The 19,532-nt window shown below is 37.8% G+C and overlaps 1 protein-coding gene across 7 annotated transcripts in view; it reads right to left on the bottom strand.

The window, feature by feature from the left end:
* The window catches only part of mpdz (multiple PDZ domain crumbs cell polarity complex component), a 52,271-nt gene extending 36,142 nt beyond the window's left edge, over positions 1-16,129 (bottom strand). For all 7 annotated transcript variants that reach the window (XM_028038412.1, XM_028038416.1, XM_028038417.1 and 4 more), the window contains exons 1-11: positions 15,979-16,129; positions 12,579-12,640; positions 10,645-10,811; positions 6,375-6,530; positions 6,131-6,270; positions 5,626-5,839; positions 5,360-5,482; positions 5,078-5,272; positions 3,386-3,488; positions 1,575-1,663; positions 761-1,001 (exon numbers count right to left, since the gene is read on the bottom strand). In XM_028038412.1, the coding sequence (XP_027894213.1) occupies positions 761-1,001; positions 1,575-1,663; positions 3,386-3,488; positions 5,078-5,272; positions 5,360-5,482; positions 5,626-5,839; positions 6,131-6,270; positions 6,375-6,530; positions 10,645-10,811; positions 12,579-12,594 (1,444 nt within the window). In that variant the 5' untranslated portion in view covers positions 12,595-12,640; positions 15,979-16,129. The remainder of the gene's footprint in view (positions 1-760; positions 1,002-1,574; positions 1,664-3,385; positions 3,489-5,077; positions 5,273-5,359; positions 5,483-5,625; positions 5,840-6,130; positions 6,271-6,374; positions 6,531-10,644; positions 10,812-12,578; positions 12,641-15,978) is intronic.
* Positions 16,130-19,532: the final 3,403 nt, after the last annotated feature.

Below are 19,532 nucleotides of genomic sequence, written 5' to 3'. Positions count from 1 at the left end.
TGTTAGACCCATTAAAGGAGAACAAGAAAGCTAGGTTAAACAAACACAAGCATTTTTAATGGATCACCTAGTTTCAAAGTTGATTAGAGTGTTAATAAGCTTCTTAACTGAAATCCATAACTTCCTGTTTCCCTTGTCTAAAAATATGTGAAATTCTTCCAAATGCCAAAGACAAGAGAACAAGCCATTCAAGTAAGGCAGATTTGTGTTGATCTTCAAAAGTCAGGAAATGGCTACAAAAAATTAGGAACTAGCATAAGCTTAGCCCTAATTTTCAGTCAGAGCAAAATATAAAAAGTTTAGAATGACTGTTTACTTTAAGCAATGTGGAATAAAAACTTTGAATTATGACACAAAGTAGGGAGGACAACGCAATGAAGAAAAACTAACTGTATGCTGCAACAAGGAGTGCTATCTTAGGTTAACCAAACCATAGAATAACCCTTTACTGTAAACATTTGGAATCCATTTGTACTGGGACAATCCAGATGGGTGTGTGGTGAAACAAAAGCACCTTGTGTGTCATAAATTTTACATTAAATTAAGGTCAATTTATTATACAAAGAAATATAAGTTTTCACAATAAAATATCTAACTGTAGCAAGATAGCATGTTTAATCTGAGATCCCATAAAAAAGAAAAAAAAAGGTTTCGAAGCCATATTTACACATAAAATAAAACCTCTCTAGACACATTGAGATAAGCAGATTAATAGATCATTTTTTTCTATGTATTTTTTAGAAAATACATTTTTTCCTACCTTGAGTGGGCTGCTGAGCCGTGCTCCTGTCCAACTCCAGCTCCTTCATGATGGTGGCTGTGGTCGGGATGGTGGCAGAAGGGGACAAGATAGAGACGATAGGGGTCACGGTGGGGGGTTCCTTCTCGTCGTCGGGCCTGTAGCCTCGCCGGATCAGCTTAAGGTGGACCGTCTGGCCAGTGTGTCTGAGAACTTCCACTGCCTGTTGATTGGTGCATCCCTGGATGTTTACGCCATCCACCTACAGGGGGCGACCATTGGGGTCAACCCAGATATGAAAATGTCAGAAAAATTTCTTGGGAAGTAATGCTGTCAAATGCACTCTAGCTCCAAGAAAATGAAATTAAAGTAATTTAAGAGTTTGTAAACGCCAGGGGCTATGTAGAAAACATTGAGAGAGCTGGGAGTATGTGCTGGGAGTATTTAATTAGATAGTTCTCAGATGGGTAATAAATTAAAGGAATTTAAGTAATTATAAGATTCTCACAGAGCAGAATAAAACTAGAGGAATCAGTCTGAACATTATGAAAACAATGCACCATAAAAATCCTCAGCAAGAATATTAAAAACATATTTTCTCAGTATGCTAATTAAACACTCCATTATATTCATGGTTGCAAAAAAGAGCTGCTGCTATCTGTAAACTGTGAATTATTCAAAATTATGCATCTCATAACGTCCCTCTGCCGAGTGCGTAAATGCGATAAATGTAACACAAAACGCAACCTGAACCTTTCACTGCATATTTTAGTCCAGACCAAATGAAGACAGTAAAAACAGTCTTTCCTCCGAGGGGAATAATCAAGGTACTCACGGCGATTATCTGGTCTCCAACATGAATCCGGCCATCCTGATCCACTGCACTGTCTTTTGTTATGCTCTTTACAAAGATGCCAGAGGGCTCTGAGGAGTCAGTATAAGTTGTAAAGTTAAGAGTTAAACTTAAGCAACTTGCAATTTACACTTTACACTGTGCTTTATCTTCTTTTTGAAGACTAGAAAACACTCACACAAATCATGTGTGTAGGTCAAACATGATATTTAGAGAAGTACAGGTGTACAGTAGTAAAACATCTAGCACTTTTTAAAAAATAATATCTAATATTTACACATCTTTAAACTGATTTTGTCATGTAAATAATTTCACTGTAATTATTCAGCAGAAATTGTATCTTAATTACTTTTAAACTTTAGAAAAACATGAAGAGAAATTAGATATAGATATTGGTTGTACATCATTTCACCTTTAGGTTTTCCATATTTACATCATGTCCCAAAGGAGTTTTGCTTTAGTGTTCAAAAGGGTTTCCAATCATTTGTTTTTCACACCTTTTCGCTTATGTTTGTTTTATTTAGTCATGCCCTTTAGCTAGTTCCCTCAGTTGTGTCAACATATTTCTCCATCTCAACTGTTATCTTCTTCTTTTCGATTTTTATTGCCAGTTGACAAAAACCCCATCATATAATCATTACCGCTACCTACTGGTACAGAGTGTGGTTCAAACTCCATTCTGGTAACCCACCTGATGTGTTTTTATCCCCTCGTGTTTCCATCAGTGGTTTTCACACTATTTCCACTATATTTGAATATTTGTGTTTCTTATTATTGCTTAACAGGTCTTGCTCCATACAGTTTCATAAGTACTGCTTTTCAGGTCTTTCCATATATTAATTCCTTTCTATTGAGTTTTCTAGTTTATTCCTCTGTTCTGTTTCTTGTATTTTTGCATTTGATTCTCTTATATTATTTGTTAGTGTTTTCCCTTTGGTTCTAGATCATTTTAGTCCCTGTTTAGTTTGTGGATTCATTACTTTTATTTTCCTTATTTTACTCTTTATCTTCTCTCACGTCTGCACCCTGTTTGTAATCAACCACCTCCATCTTGTCAGCAATCACACTCTCTTGTATTTAAGCCTCTCTGTTTCTATTACTCCCTTCTGTTAGTCTGCCTGCCTTCATTGACCTGTTTTCCTTTGCATTTATTCCTGTTGGTTTTTATTAAACACTCTATATTGTCAATGTAGATACTGCCGTGCGTATGTTGTCAAGGCAAGAGTGAGACTAAACTCCTTGGAATTAAAACTATAGTTATTTTCTCTGAGTTGAAATATGCTCAACTTTGGGAGTTACATAAGCTCACAATAAACAAGCAAATATAAATATATTGTTGAGCAACTTTTATCAAGAAAAAAAATGTAGATATTTTTTAACCAACATTCCTTTAGGATGGTAAAATCTCCACCAAATGAATATATATCCTTTATAACGATGTTTATTAAAACATGACTGGCACCATACAGAGCTGCTCCTCATTTAGTCTTTTTGATCATATTTTCCATGGAGCTTTTCAAACTCTCTTCCAGCTGACAACGATAATCACGGCAATATTAAAAACATTTAATGTGTGCATAGATGAATCAGCATCTCGGAGGGACTGTTTGATTGTGAGTCCACAATCTGGCACAGAAATACCCCTATAAAATTATACAACTCCATTAATTATTCAGCAGTTTTTCTTTTTGCTTGTGACTTCCACAAAAACCCGTGTTTATATAAATACATGCATATAATTTGATATCCTGTCATATGATAATAACTGAACTCAACCTCCACTTTATTCTCACCTGAATTCTTATCGCCAACATAGCCAGCAATAGTGATGCCCAGTCCCTGTGTGTTCTTGCTTAGGCTCACATCAAATGCTTCAATCTCCTCTTCTTCACTTCCCTGTTAAAGTAAATGTCAACAAAAGCAAGATTAGCAAAAACCTTTTCTTTTAACCTTGCATTGAATGGAGAAAAACTAAAACAATTCTATTATTGTGGGTAAATAAAAGTTACTCATCTTTGCATCATGATTATGGTACAGAATGGATATAGAAGTGCAGCTTGAAACATTTCAACAGAAATAAATTGACACCTCCGTGCTTCTTCACAGCTTATGCAACTTCCTGGTGTATTTAATTATTTTCAACTGTTAATACTAAAAATGTATGAAGGTTTAAAACTGTTCATATCAGCCCAAAATGTTATGTTTGAAGTGTATGGCTAAGAGCTTTGTATTTTCTTTTTCCCCAGCATAATGCGGAGATGTTCTGAGAAACAGGCTGGTGACCATAAATGGTTTATTGCTTGATTGACCCTGACTAATGGCCACCAGTAGGGAATCAGAAAATTTTGATTTTTTTCCAATTAGTGAAGGTATCTGGTTATGTTGACGATTTGTTTAGTCTTTGAGTCATTCTCATGTTGGGTCGTGTTCCGTTGGGCACAATCTTCTGGTTTCTGTGTTTATTTCTGTGATTGTCTCAGTTCCCATGAAATCTCCAAGATTTCACTATTTGCAGATTCACCCATTCAGATTTTTCTTTGGACTGTATCTCTAACTTATTTGCCAAATATGTGCTTATTTGTGGATTTTTTTGTTTTAAAATGATTAAAATAAATGTAGGAACTGCTCTCTCTTTCACACTCTCTGTTTCTATTGTTGCTTTATTATTTATAAAAACTTGAAATTGGCCACAAAATTCCCATTGGTGCATTACAAATGATACACTAACTCTAAGCTAGTGAGTGATGCAACAGACAGCAGGAGGTGAAAATAACAGACCAAGCATTTTATTTGTAAAAATAAAAAATATCTAAGTATTGATACAGGGAACCAGTTTAGTTTTTTTTTTTCACCTCAACCCAACACATGATGAATAGCACAAATCCAACTAGTCAGATCATTTCAACATATTGGACAACTAAATGCAGTCTTCCAACTTTACTTGAAGTGAAAGATGTTCAGCAGTATTTTTACACAGTCTGGCAGTGAGGTTCTGTCTAAATTAACGCCTTAAACAAACAAACCACAGATTGGAAGAGAGAACTGCATATTAGTGAGAAGCAACTCACCTGAAGCTGACGACTGTCTGTGATGCACGTCAGCCAGTGGAATTACAAGGACTTACACTGTATAATTACTGAAAAATAATGAGTATAATCTGTGTATACGGTGCAGTAAACCACTTGTTATGGAGGAGCTATTATGTGCATTCAATAGATGGGCACTGATGGCTGTACTCACATAGATACTGGGGAGTACAAGAATTGCATGTATATTATTTAATAAAAAACATAGTTTAAATAAAATTATTCTTAATAAATTAACATATTGGGTTAATAAAACATGTGCAGTACTGAAAATGTAATGCATAACTGACATTTTACAGCAGTAATTTGAGGATGCAGCACAGATGTAGCTAAAAATGAGAACCTGTTGTATTGCATTTTATACTGTCATTTCTATATTTTAGTGAAAGTCTCATTTACCTGCTGCTCAGCGACAGTGGGGAGCACCACAGACATGACGGCAGACGGCGTCTCCTCCACAGGCCCCCTGGTAACAACCAGTTTCACCCTGTTGCCACACAGCCTGAGGACCTGGGCCACCTGATCGCTGCCCATGCCAAACAGGTCGGTGTCTCCGATTCGCAGGATGTGATCCCCACTTCGTAAGCGTCCATCCTATGATTAAAAAATGTGTTTTCATGATTTCAAAAGTTAGGAACTTAGACGATCCTAAACCCAACTGAAATACACCAGTGCAATCACCTGATCTGCGACGCCTCCAGGAATTATGGTTTTGACAATAACCCCCGTAGTTTTTCCTCCAACAATCCCAAAGCCGAGACCAGTGCCGTCATTTACTAACTCAATCGTCTCCACGTGCTGCCACTGGGAAAAAATAAAATAAAATAAAAACACTGATTTGGATGTGTTATCCATAAAACGGGAACATTTCAAAGGTGTTGGCGAAATTTGTAAAATTCAGTGAAATCCAAACTAATGTCCTGTATGTGTATATTTTCTTTTTGTACCTTGCTGGAGTGGGCTGATAACGTGCTAGCAGCAGAGGGTGTGCGTGACACAACTGGACTGGTCAGCTGAGGTATCGGCCCTCTGGCCACGGTAAGCTGCACCTTCTCTGAAGCTCTCTGCAGGATGCTGATGGCTTGTTGGTGGGTGACCGTGTGGTCCAGAGGTTGACCGCTTATCGCCAGAATTTGGTCCGCTTCCTTTAGCTTCCCGTCACTTTCAGAGACAAAAACGATATAACGCACAAAATTGGTGAGTAGTTTCCTGCTGTTTTCCACAAAATTGGGTCCCTACATATGTTTCAAGTCATTTTCTAGACACAAATTTCCAGTTTTCAAAACTGGATGGATTACACTAATCCTGGAAAATTAAATGGGATCAATAATGTCTAATCCAAAGGTATTATGGTAACTAGGTAATTAAGGCAAAATTTGACTAAGCATCCATAATTTCGGAATATGTACCTAAAGTGTTTCAACACTGCCATGTTTACAGTTTTTTACATACCAGTAGGCAACACTTCCTGGTTGAATTTCTTGAATAAAGATTCCCAGCTCTCCACGGTTCTCACTCTTTAGCCCCACCACGCTGAAGCCGAGACCCCCTGACGCTGGTTTCTGCAGCTCCACATTTGTCACATAGCGACCCTTTGTCATCCAAACACAAATACATGAATTTAAAATTAAAACTCAGAGATATTTGGGGGCTGATTCTCTTTTTGCACAAACTTACACCCTTCATGTGATTTTACCTGGGCCATAGAGTGGATAATGCCTTCAAATTCTTCCAAAGAGGTTTTCCCGTTGATATGTGAAGTTGCGGAGTCGTCCGAATAGGAAGCATGGCTGCCATTGGCTTTGATGCTGTGATCATTGAGGTCACTTCCTCTGGATGATGTGATACTACCCTGAATAAAAAGAATATATAGATTCTCTGTCACATTTTGCCTTGTTATAGCCACTTACTTCAATGAAAAACAATACAAACTGGTAAAATGGAATAAAAATGATACAAACATGCCCTTTAGTTTGACACCCAAAGAGAAAATCCAGAGCAAACAATTGCCTATAAAGCCAGTCTAATTGGTAAACTGACTCCATCTTTCTAATTTCATCTTAGCATACTTCCAGTTGTTCTGTGAAGGCCTCAATGGTTTGCTAGATGCCATTAAAGAAGGAACCACATCATGAAGACCAAGGAGCACAGCAGGCAAGTTAGGGATGGGAATGTGGATACAGAGTCCAATCTGACAGTTTGAGCTATTTAGCATCAGTCTTTATATTTGCAAAGCTAGTAGAGACATGCCACAAAGGACTACCAGCTCTAGTTGCAGAGAAAGGTGATTCTGCAATGTATTGACTTTAAGGAAAAATATAAATGCAAACCACACACTGCAGATTTATCTTTGTGAGTTTTCTTCCCACTTCATCCCTAATTTATTGCTTTGTGTTTGTCTATCATACGCAATTCATAGAAAATGCACTGAAATCTGTGGTTGCAGTGTAAGAAAGTGTAAAACGGGTGTGAGATCTTTTGTGAAGCGCTATATTGAGAAAAGTAGAATCCATAAAATAACACAAAACACATCAAGTTAAAAAGAAAAACCAAATTCATAAATGCAGCAATGTTTTACGCTCTTTTTTAAATACCTAAAACTAAGTCAAATGTTAACTGTATGGAATTAATGCAATAAAAATATAAATTTTACAGAAAAACCTCTCGTGAGCTACGTGCCACTATATTCTTCTAAACAGATCCTTAAACAAAAGCTCCTGCTAGCAATTAAAACCAAGAATTTTAGTTTTGTGTAGTGGTTTGACTGAAAGTTGGAATAAAAAAATTTAAAAAAGAGGAAAAAAGGTTGTTGTGTAATATTTACCTAGTTCCATTTTTGTAGAACTAGGTACTTTAAACGTACCTAGTTCTACATTTAAAGTACAGCAACGTAAACTTTAAATGTTTGCATTGCTGTGAACGTAAACATTTAAAGAGTTTAATTTTAGAGAATAAGCTTCTGACTGTGGGCAGCCTAAAACCACTGGGACAGTGGATAGCTTGTTATCCCACCACGATTAGCTGGATCTGTGGCCATCTAATCCCTGAGGAGATAATGGCTCTTAGCCGACGTTCCAACAACGACTCTGCTCCAAATACAATATTTCTATCATGGCAGGGAGGGGAGGGAGGCCATCTGGATTCCGTAATATGCTCGAGTTTTAATTAGTGCGCCGACTTTTAGCTGTGCGGCAGATGAATAGCACAAATGAGACAACTGTACAAAACAATGCTTTCCTGATTTTATTAGCCGAAAGGATTTAAATTGGCTTCAAGAGGATGTACATAAACTAAAGCTATCCCTTTTGAGTTCCTAAATTTGCATCTGGAACTTGTTTATAATGTCTCAGATAAATAAAGTCCCAGATTAGTCCTAAGCAACAAAAATCCACTTAACAGGACGCATCAGTGCTGCAAAGCAAACCCTGCGGGCTGGTATAAGTTAGTGTAGCACGCGGCTAAGTTGCTGTCCTCATGTGCGAGCTTTGTTAGCCGAGGCCTGGCTAAGAGGATTAAAGTTCCAGTTTGGTTCTTGCACATTTAAGAAATTGTTTCTGCCCCACTTCACATAGCAGTAGCAGCAGTGGCAGTGCAGGCCTCTTTCTCATTGAGGAGCTGGGGCCCTGTTACCGTGGCAACATGGATCGAGCAAGGCCTAACTAACAGAAGCCAGAAGACAAACTGAATGCCTTTGTGTCTGGCTCTCTTCTCTGAACAAAACACAACATGCCTCTCTAAATTGTTTCTGCTTTAGGGAGCCAAACAAGCACAGTTGGGTTTGAATCTAATATAAAGATGTAAGACACACTCGCAGATTTGCGTCTTTTATTAAAATATGTCCCTTTAGCTCGAAAAAAAGTGGTTCAGCCTTAGATCTGGAAGGAATCTATGATGAAGAGCGAAACTTCAATCGCGAAAGCAATTTTTTATTATTTTTTTAAAGGACTGTTACAAGACACTTTATGATCAAAATTCTGTAGGAGGGAGGTAGCTCTCTCATCCCAGTGCCTCCCACTGCATAGCTCGCATATTTTCTCCTGCTTCTCAAATACTTACCCTGTTCCTTTCCGCTTTGACTTAAGAGCTCTTTACTTCCACCTAAATCCACTCTCAGCGGGAAAAATCATCTCAAAAGGAACAAAAATGACTTTCCCACTTGTACCATGATCTCTGCTGATGTAGGATGTGGTTTGTGTGAACCCTGATAGCAAATCAGCCACAGAAAACACAACTGGGGATAAGTAAGGACTGGAAGCAGAGGAGGAACACAGCGTCTTGATGTGAGGCAGAAACTAAATAAGAGAGGTTGCTGTGAAGACAGCAAAGACATAGGAAGAAGAAATCAGGAATTTGATAGGCTACATATAATCTTCCTGATGTCCTGTACTGAGTTTGTCCATTTTCTTTTTTAACAGGTCAAGAATATTTGTTCCGATTACACTCGAAAACAAAACTTCTTAGATAAAAGGAGACGATTGGACAGAAGATACATTTCAACTAGGACACAAGAATGTGTATCATTGTCCTGTAGGAGGATAAATAAAAAGCCCAGTCTTTGGATATGACACTTCTCTCCTACCATCCAAAACAAGACAATCATCAGCACGATTCTGCTTTCACCGTACTTTAATGTACAAAAAGTGTGAAGTGGGTTATCAGACTGGTCGAGTGTATGAGACACAACATAAAAACAAGAAGCCAGTCAGTGTAATATTAATTTAAAATCATTTTCTAACACTCTAGAAAGTCCTGAGAGACATTTTTTTTCTTTTTGCAAATCTCAATTGGACATTTTTCTGGCTTTCACTAAAGAACGATTTCCATTTGGCAACTGGGACGTAAATCTTGGTGCGACTGCTTGTTGAAGTGATGACTATACTTCTGGGAATGTCTCTGAGATCTCTGAAACTCCCCCAGAGTGACCATCAGGTCCAGGGTCCACACCTCCAACATGGACCAAACGGAGGTCACTTGTGAAAATATGATAGTCATTCAGCAGCCATTTCCACGTTTTTGCAAGCAGTTCCTCTTTTAGCATCAGATCTTTGTTTTTGCCATGATGAGCAATTTTACTGATATGAAGAAGTTAGAAATGTGAGGAATCTGAGCATTATTTGTATAAAGCCATATAAATTATGCTAGTTAATTAAACATAGAGGCCCACACTCAGTGTTGGCAAAAGCAATTAAATGTTAAATAACTTTTCTAATACTCCACTCTGAGAAAATGAGCGGAAATAGCAGCAAAGGATTAATCTCCCTTTCATTTTCACATTTTGCCATATTAAATCACAACTTTCGATATGATTTATTCATTTCAGGTCCCTTTGATGCCTTTAAATCAAATAATGTGCAATCAATGAGCTTCAGACTCACCTGGATTAGATTTGATCAACCCCAACCCAGATAAATTAGGGTTAATACGGTGAAGATGTTTAAACCAGGATCAGATTATAAAACAATATCTGGAGTTTTGAAAAGCTTATAGAGAACGGTTTAATCTAATTGTCCTAAATGCAAAGAGTATGGTACCACTGTGAACTTATGAATACATAGGAATGGCTTATTGTAACTCTGGAGGAACTACAGAGTTACGGTGGGACAATCTAATGACAGGACATGTTCAGCCTTCAAAAGAACTGAAGTTAATAAATATCATCCACCTGTGTGTATTTCTAATTTAATTAATTATTGTAGAACAAAGCCATCATTGAAAGAAAGCTATAAGAAGTCCTGCTTGCAGTTCTCCACCAACCATGTATGGAGAAAAGTAAACATTACTAAAATAACTATAAAATATGTTTCTGACTGTGAAAAAGCAAATGTTTCAAGACTGTGGGTGCTGAGAAAGTAATAATTACTCTTATGCTGCCGTAAAGTAATGGTGAGTAAGCTGCAGTACCAACTCAAGCGGTAAAAAGAGAGAAAAATAAGGTCAGAGGAGGTATTGCAGGGGTTATATCAAACCTGATCTTTGAGATGCTGGACAGACTTTTGCAAGGCCAGGATCTGGTGGAAGAGTGGGCTTTGAAGCACCGATCTGAGCAGGCTGAGCTTCTCCTCGGTGGGCACCTCCCCCCGCTCCTTCAGTTTGGCCTGGAGACGCTCCACCGCCTGCAAGGCACGCTGGGTATCTGCAAGCCGTCGCATATTTCAGTGACAGAGCCGGCCGAAGCGCAGGCGTGGAGGTAGAGAGAAGCAGGCGTGGGAGAGACAGTTCTTTATTAGAAAAGACTGAACGCTGGAAGGGAAGTTAAGACATGTACATTGTTTTTTTTCTTTTTCTTATATAGGGTATTATGCTTTAAAAGAGTTTCTTTTTTTCACTTTTACTCGTGCAGTTCTGACATCCATTTATGCATGAAACCCACAAGAAAGAAGGGATAGAGCTGTACATCCACAAACGAGGCTTAGCTAAGGCTGATTGATGCTTAACAGACCTTACTGTATCAAAATCGTGTCGCCACAGGTTTTGCACAAAAGTAAAAACTCCATTTTTAACGCTCTGCTTGTTGACAGAAAAGCTCTGCTTCCTTTTCTTGCTGTTAGGGTCAATAGTGGGTATGCCTGGGAGCAGAGAATGGCTATCAGGACGAAGAGATAAGAGAAGCAGGCTGGACCCCACATAAGCTTCACAAATCAAGCGACTCCAGAGCGGCTTGTTAGCGAGAAAAAGCCAGCCAGGAGTCTTCTGAGCAAAAATAAAGCAATTTCTGTAGCTGACCAACTGTGACTAACACCAAGCAGGACACGCACAATGGGCTGGAGCTCTTTTTGAACTGAGAAGCTTTATTGTTGCAACAAAGATTGCAAATAGGGCAATAACACTTGAGCTTGAACAGATTTAGTTCTTGTTCGCTTCTGGTTCTAAGCACGTAGCTCTGTTGTTTTCATCATCTTTGCCTCAACATAGATAATGAAGAGTCCTACCAGCCCATGACATGTAGCCGTTCTAGTTTTATTTGCTTTTGACCAATAAAACAGAGAAGTCCGGAGGCATGTTAAAAATAGTAGGAAAGCACAGATTGCTGTTTTGCAGGCAAACTTTGAATCTAGAGTGAAATATACCAACAAAGAACCTTACTAAACTTTGTGAATAAGATAAATTCCAGGAACAAGAAAATAATTTATTTGCTTCAACTCTGAAGCAGTTAAAGCAAATAACTGCTTCAGAGTTAACCATTGAACCAGCCTTTTCAATGGTTCATATTACAGTCAATTACAGTAAAGACACAATTTGTTTTGAGAGAGTTTTTGCCTGGGTTCGGTCAGAGGAACCAAAGCATTAAGTGATCTGGCGTTGAATTTGTTGGCCAAGCCACTTAAAGGGAAAGGTATCTGATTCTGTTAAGACACCTAAACAATGATTAAACCCCTCTAAATAAATAATGGCAACGTTTACCTTTATTATGAATATTAGTTCATTTAAATGAGGTGAAGTGTGAGTTTCCAAAGCTGTAAATAAAACCTGGGCTGCATGTTGGCAGCTTTTACCGAAAGAAGTTGGCAGCAAGAATTTGCCTCCGTGCGTGACAAATAAATCTTTCAAAGGACAAACAAATAAATAACATTTTCCGCAACAGTATACGAGACGGCAACGCAGTCAGTTTTATCCACATGTCTTGAACTGCAGCCAGAGCATCTTGGCTTCAGGAAGCTCGGCAGGAGTCAAATGTGAAAAGCAGAGCTAGGACAAAACATGAAACGTAACTCACTGAGCAAAAGTTGCAGATTTGAAAAATGAAGAATCACATGTAGACTCAGATTTCTGCTTTTATAGCAATACTTGAAACATTTAACGGGTATGAGATGAACTTGAGACTAAAAAAAGAACATGCATGTGTAAAGTAACAGCTTACGGACCTAATTCAAGTCAGAATTAAGAAAAAGGAGAAACTTACCAATTGTTTCTATCATCTTTCAGCCGCCAGGTGATAATGAAGTTTTCTCCCTTTTTCAAGGCCTGAAAATGATCAACATGCTACGTTAGATCATCTGAGGACAAGTTCACACATTTCTGTTACTTTAACTATAGGAGCGCAGATGCTAATTTGGATTAAATGGATGAACATTATTTATAGATGAAATAGGGCATTGATTTAACCTCACCTCCACTGTCATGTTTTCTGAAATTGTAGTTAAACAGAAAAACAGAAAAAGCTTTTACAATAAAGATTAGTCTGAATGAAAGCATTTCTGCTGTAGCAAACTGTTGTTTTTGTTTGATTAATCTTAGATTAATTAAAGCCAGGTAATTTACATTTCTTACACCTCAGTCAGTCAAAGGGTTTAAAATGTGGAATAAACACATTTGATCTTATCAGACGTTTGGATGTTCACATTTGCAGAACAGATTATCATGAGTCCTACGAAGGCTAATGGTTTTATCAGTTATTTTGAAACCAAGGTAACACCTGTCTCATGTGATCAATCCAGCCTCCCGCTCAAGCTTTTCTCCCACAGTTTTTGGGAAAATAACCACAGCTTGACATTTCTTCAGGCTCAGAGATGGTTCTGTTTGTCACGTATGTTGTCTCATAGGACGTATAATGAAGATGAGGAACTGAAATTACTCATTCTTATCATGACTCATCACACTAAACATAGAAGATTTGCAAACCAGGAACATATTTAAATCCCACAAAATTGAGCAATTTGCTATCAGGTCAGGAAAACAAAGTAAAGCAAGAGCACATAATAAAAAGCTGTAGTGAACAAATGAGGTACTTTATTGTGTCTTAATGATCATAATCCTTAATCTGAGAGGTAATATTTATTTGGACCTTTTGCTTTAATGTGAAATAATATATATTTTTTAAAAACCTAGAAAAATAAAGTCTAAGCATGCTTTTGCTTTACCTGAAAAGCAACCTTAAAAGCCAGATTATAGTTTGCCTCATTCTAACTGATTTGGTTTGGTAAGCTACTTTATCTGTTTTCCTTTAAGACGCCGATACAACTGCACTACACCACAACATTCCCAGGGTCAGACAGTTAGGGTGGCGCTACTGTGGTCACACAATACAGTCAGTTGACAAGGGAACAGACAAATGTCGCTGCTTACAACAAGCATGAGACGTAATCACTTTTGTCGTCTCACGAGTATGACACCACATCAGGCATTCGGGTTTAACCCCGCCTTCCCAATGAGAGTCCAGGTGGTGGTGGAGAAGTTCTCCTGAATACGCTGAATCGTGAAATAGCGTACCAAATCACATCGACCTATGACGTACTGCTCAGTGGAAATGCGGCATTAGAGAAGAGACGTCTTCGTATGTCTTGTGAACTGGCTTTAGATGAAATGCTTTATAGAAGTATTAGTACCCCTAAGAGCCTCAAAAGGTCAAAAGATTTTGACATTTGGTCAAATTACCAGTAGAAACTAAAATGTATTTTATTATTTTCTATGCAACGCCATTACAGTGCTAGAGCTCTCCTTTGAATTGGAAGAAAAATGAAACATAACCTCCACGGAGTCACTACTTCATAAAATCACGGTTTTTTTCTCCCGTAACAGCAACTGTTTTGAAGAATAACTTTACCAAATAATTTTTTTTTTTTTTTTGCAAATTCTTTCTTGCTTGGTAAGAATAGAAAGTGATAATGAACAGCAATTTTCAATTCTTGTCAAATATCAATTTGGCTCATGTCTGGACTTTGACTAGGCCACTCAATCACATTAGTAAGCTTTGATCTAAACACTTTAATTGTAGTGCTGGTTGTATGTTGGGGATTAGTGCTTCTAACAATTTTTCTTCCAGGATTGTAGTGTATTTAGTCCAATCTCTTCATTTGGAAAAAATTATTAAATTATGTAGTTTGTCCTTTTTTTTACTTCACAGTGATGCAATATGGACTCTTGATTATTCATTGTGTAGTTAATGCAGATTCAGATATATTTTTCTGTGCAATGTGACTCCTAATTATTCGTGTAGAGTAAAATATCCTGAATGAAATACAGCTTGGGAAACTAAAATACCTTGGCGCAATGCTATTTGACACATTGTAGACTGGCATTTGCAAAGCAGCCAATCCAGGAGTGCCATTTATTTTCCTTGGGACTGACTGGCTGTACTAACAAAAACAGAAGACTGTAGATGTTAGCTTCTGACACAGTTTCCATTGTGCATATTAACGCATATTTAAACTACGTATATTTAGTGTTACACTATTAAATTAAGCGATTGTAAACATTTTCTTCTTGCTGATTTTAGCTATTCGTGAACAGCATTGCTCCTTAACTCCCACCAATGCCGGAGTTCAAATGTTGCATTGATGTCTGTGCTTGAATTGTGACAAATTGTAAGAAAGTTTAAAGAATGAAAATTCCTTGGACAATAAGACGTGATGACTCTCCACTCCCCCGCACTGTAACTTGTAATAGACTTAACAAAAGGACTTTGTTAAGGCATGACTCAGAGACGCATCACAAGTTAAAGGCGACTGGCCAAATAACTAAAGCTCTAAAGCAGGTGATGTGAACCATATAGGGCTGTAGATTGTTAAAGTTCTCCACAATATATTTCTTTTACGTTTTTTTTTTCTATCTTTTTGCACTCTGACCTCCCAGACATGTGTTTACAGCAATAATGAAACAAAAACATTTTTTTTCACTAGCATGTGAAATAATGTTGACATTTACTGCAAGCAGAGCTGCCGTGTTTCTCCAATAAAGCAGGAAATGCTTTACCCTTGAGGTGGCTTGTAATGATTCACTCAACGTCTGACAAAGCTTTTAACTTTAAAACGCCTGAGACTTAAACCACAAACACGTCAGGGAGTTTTGGGGGGAGGCGATAAATGTCTCTAAATGTAACATCTATGGTCTAGTGGGAGCTGTGCTGCGCTGTGGCTAAAAGACTATTATTTTGGTTAGTAGTGCTTGTAAATCTAGTCGATGTTTGCTAGTATTTTGAATACAGACTAGTCTGGGTCAATCCGCTTTTCTTCAACTCCTCCTCCTGCTCCTTCCTCCCCATCTCTCCATGGAGTGAAAAAGCAACAGGCTTTCCGAGCAGAAGTTTGATAGTACAGGAGATTTGTTGACAGAACAGCGGCTGCGGTCGCTGTTTTACGCCGCAGTGGCACGCTTTACGTTTGAAACAAAAGTATAAATCCGGTTTTAACTTGTTTAAAACAGACATTTCCCGACAGCAGCAGCAACAGGCGCCTCAGTATTTCCTTCTAATTAGCCAACACTGCAACGAACAAAGGCGCTGCGTGTATTTAGCTACAAATGTCATTCACCAAACATTTGTGGACGTTTTCTGAAGCGAAAAATGTCCTCAACGAGTTACTTACATGAGGGTAGAGCTGTTTCTTTCCCAGACAGCCAGTCTTCCTCCCCGTTTGGTTTCCTCTGTTGTCCTGCAGCTAACGGCGCAATGACCGGGGCTTAAAGATGGGGCGTAGAGTAACTCGATCCTCTCTGTGGACATTTTCACCACCGGTTCAGCTGGAGCTGAAAAGCGCCCCTTGCTGGCGGCCCTCACACCCATTGGGGCCAAACGCACCAACCTGGCCTGCCTCCCGGTGCCATAGCAACCACGAATCTGATACGACAATAAACTAATTTACTACATATTTGTAGATGCAACAATTTGTTTGGATGAGTAAGGAATAAAGCAGGCATATGTCGAAAAGGTTTAGGTAAGGTATTACACATAACCAACATATAAACTGTCCATTTTTAAAAAAATATTTAAGATCCCATCTTGACCCAAGTCTTCACTTTCAAGGTTACGCTCTGGAAAATAGATCAATTTGTTTTTATGCTGATGTAGACCAGGTAGATTTTAAAATATGAGTACATGGGAAATACTTTAAGACCGAGACAAATGTGAATTCTGCTCCGTCCATAGCTTTAACTAATTTGTTTTAAAAAAATTTGAAATGTATAAATTATTTTACTTCTGTAATATTTTTAATTTGATTATTTATATGTTTACCTATTTATCAAGTTAAATACTGGACTATAGACTTATAAATATTTTCCACAGATATGATCTGACCACTTGACACTAGGAGTACTAGGTTTTCGATTTCTCCCCAGACTTACTGAAACAGTGCCAAAAGAACCTGAGTCCAAACTGACGACTTGATGGCTCAAATTAGCATCCATTCTTCAAATGTAAATGTGGTTGTTGACCGTCAGGCCAGAAGGTAGGAGTGTGAATAGTCCATGTTGGGGGTGGGTATCTATGATACCAACAGGAGATCAGATCTCCTGTAGGTAGTGCTCTTCAGTCTAGTTTTGAAGCATACATGAAGTGTTTTTGGAGAGATGTGACCTTTTGCAGCTGATGTTGTGCTGCATTATCCAATCTAAGTCTAAGTCGAAGTCTAAGGAACAATTGTGCAACTGTGAGATGCGTTGAGGCCATTACCAGGGTACTTATAAGGTAATGGCCTTATTTACAGAACAAAAGCAATCCTTCAGGTCATTTGGCCTATCTCTAGACTGCATAGGTAAATGTCAAAGTGGACTAACTCCAGCACTTCTTGTGTTGAACTGTTTGCTGTAGTTTAAAAGGTAACCCATTTATTCATGCCAATGCAAGAAATTTGGTTATCTTTATTTAAAATATTAAAAAATTGGGAATTACAACATGAAAAATGTAGCTATACTATGGATTTCTCTCTCTCTCTCTTTTCTCTCACTCTCTTTTTGTGGTTATATTTTATTGTTATCTTTTCAAAAGTTAACAACTGAAATTTCCAAATATTATTTGGTAATTTCTGCGCAATTTTATTATTCACATATTGTTAAAAAGTCTGTTTTTAATGCAGAAGTACACATGCAAGTTGTTGTTTTTTTTGTTGTTGTTAATTATCCTGTTCATTTGGGAAATTCCTTGGATCAGAGTTTCTGGTATAACTGCACAGTACTTTTATATTATAAGCCTGTTTATGTACAGTACATTATTCCTCATTTTGTTTTATATATTTTTCATATCTTTATCTGTGTGAACCAACATGGCTCATTGCTGGTGTTACACCTGAATTTATTCAATTTTTTTTCTCCAGCTGGAGAAGAAAATTAGTTGATGGGATGATATGGGAAGCAAATGGAGAACAATTAATGAGGCTGTGGGAGGGTGCAGAAAACTTGAAACTGGGGCAGAGGCTTACCTTCCAGTAGGAAATCAGTCCCAAGTATACAACCAAAGCGACAAATAAATGGCATAATCACGTATTAGAAAATCCCAGTAAAAACCTGGAATCAATTTGACAATATTTCGCAATAGGTCAGACAATCTCCATAGAAGTTTTATCCATCGCTTTATTGTGTATATTCTGTAGCTATAACCTCTAAACGCGAATGTGCAATATGGCTTCAGAAACTGTGCATCAGAAAGACCAAATGTTAGACATTATATGTATCTTGGGCATTCCAGAGGCAAGTCTTTTAAAACTCTACAGAAAAGAAGTAATAAAAAAAACCTCCAGATAAACCAGGGCCAAGAACACAAGTTACCATCAGAGAGCCAATACTGACCAATTGCTTTCATGATCTATATCTTTTTTTTTTTGCTTCTCTCTTATCCACCCTGTAGTTTCTCTGTTACTCTGACAGTCAGCCACTTTGCTAAGACTCAGGCAAACGTTACGAATCAACTTAAATAAGAATGGAAAACTGGTTATGTCTTCAGCAAGTACCATGCAAATTCAACATTTGGTGTTTTTTCTTCTTTTTTGTTTTGTTATTCCAGCCTGCCTAACTTTTTCCTTTCTTTTGTCCCTTCTCAGAAATAAAAACGCAGTTTTTTAAAAAAACCACTAAATTCAAGTTTAATAATGGGTGTTCCTTTTTATTATGAAAATTGTGACTAAAAAAGACATACATTGTGCTGCAGTCAAATTTTTTGACTTCTAATTCTTCACAAAACGTTTGTCTAGACTTGTTGAAAAGCTTTTCATCAAAACTCTCATTAAAAAACTTATATATGCACCAATACTGGACTGCAGTACAGTATAATGTAGGCTGCTGTAAACTGAGCTTGTGCTGTATGTATTCTTGAAGCTGTTGTGACCTTCAAGGGTTGTCCTGTATTTGCGCTGTACATCTCCCTATCAGCTCTGATGCCATTTCTCACCTTGGAGATTATTGGTTCAGGGAGCTGTGTGGAGGGTTAATTTTCCAGTTAATCTTTCGCAATTATGTTACATACAATTCATTAAAAAAATACAATTGTAAGACTTGGATTGTAGCAATGTGAAAATATTAAAAAGGCATCACAGTCAGGTTTTTTCATAACATTCCTTGATGCATTAAAAGGGTCTTTGTATCAAGTGTTACTGAAGAGGAAGGGTGCAAGATGATAGTCAAATCTGCTAGCACAACAGCTAGAGCAAACATAATAACAAACATGCATTATTAGTTCATATTTGTATGTTCTAGCTTGACAACTATATTATAATCAAGAGTTGCAGTGTGAGGAAATGTGATTGGACTTGTGTTGAGTCTATAAGAGTTGGCAGCTGTACCAGGCTTTTCTACAGGTTGCTGATTGCTAATCTGGCATGGGGGGATCATTACTGACAATTTATTGCCACCATCTTCATTTCATGTCTTTGTAACATTACCAGCCGCTTCACTTGAAAGAACTATGAGAGCTATTAACCGACCCATGACTCTGCAATATCTGACCTCGGTACGTCCAAGAGCTGAAATTAGGACTTTAAAGCTAATATTCCACACCATCTCAGGCTCTTGGTTTCCTTATAGTAAGTGTAGTCCAGACATTTCGAAAGCACAGCGAGTTACGGCAGGCGAGGTGAGGATATATATTCTTGAAAAAATGTTGAATGATTTCATCAAACATCTCTTTAACTGGGTCTCTCTCTCTAAAGGT

The sequence above is a fragment of the Xiphophorus couchianus genome, chromosome 14 (assembly GCF_001444195.1).
Source record: "Xiphophorus couchianus chromosome 14, X_couchianus-1.0, whole genome shotgun sequence".
Lineage (NCBI taxonomy): Eukaryota > Metazoa > Chordata > Actinopteri > Cyprinodontiformes > Poeciliidae > Xiphophorus > Xiphophorus couchianus.
Note: the sequence above shows the minus strand (reverse complement) of the source record. Positions and strands in the feature narration are given on the sequence as shown.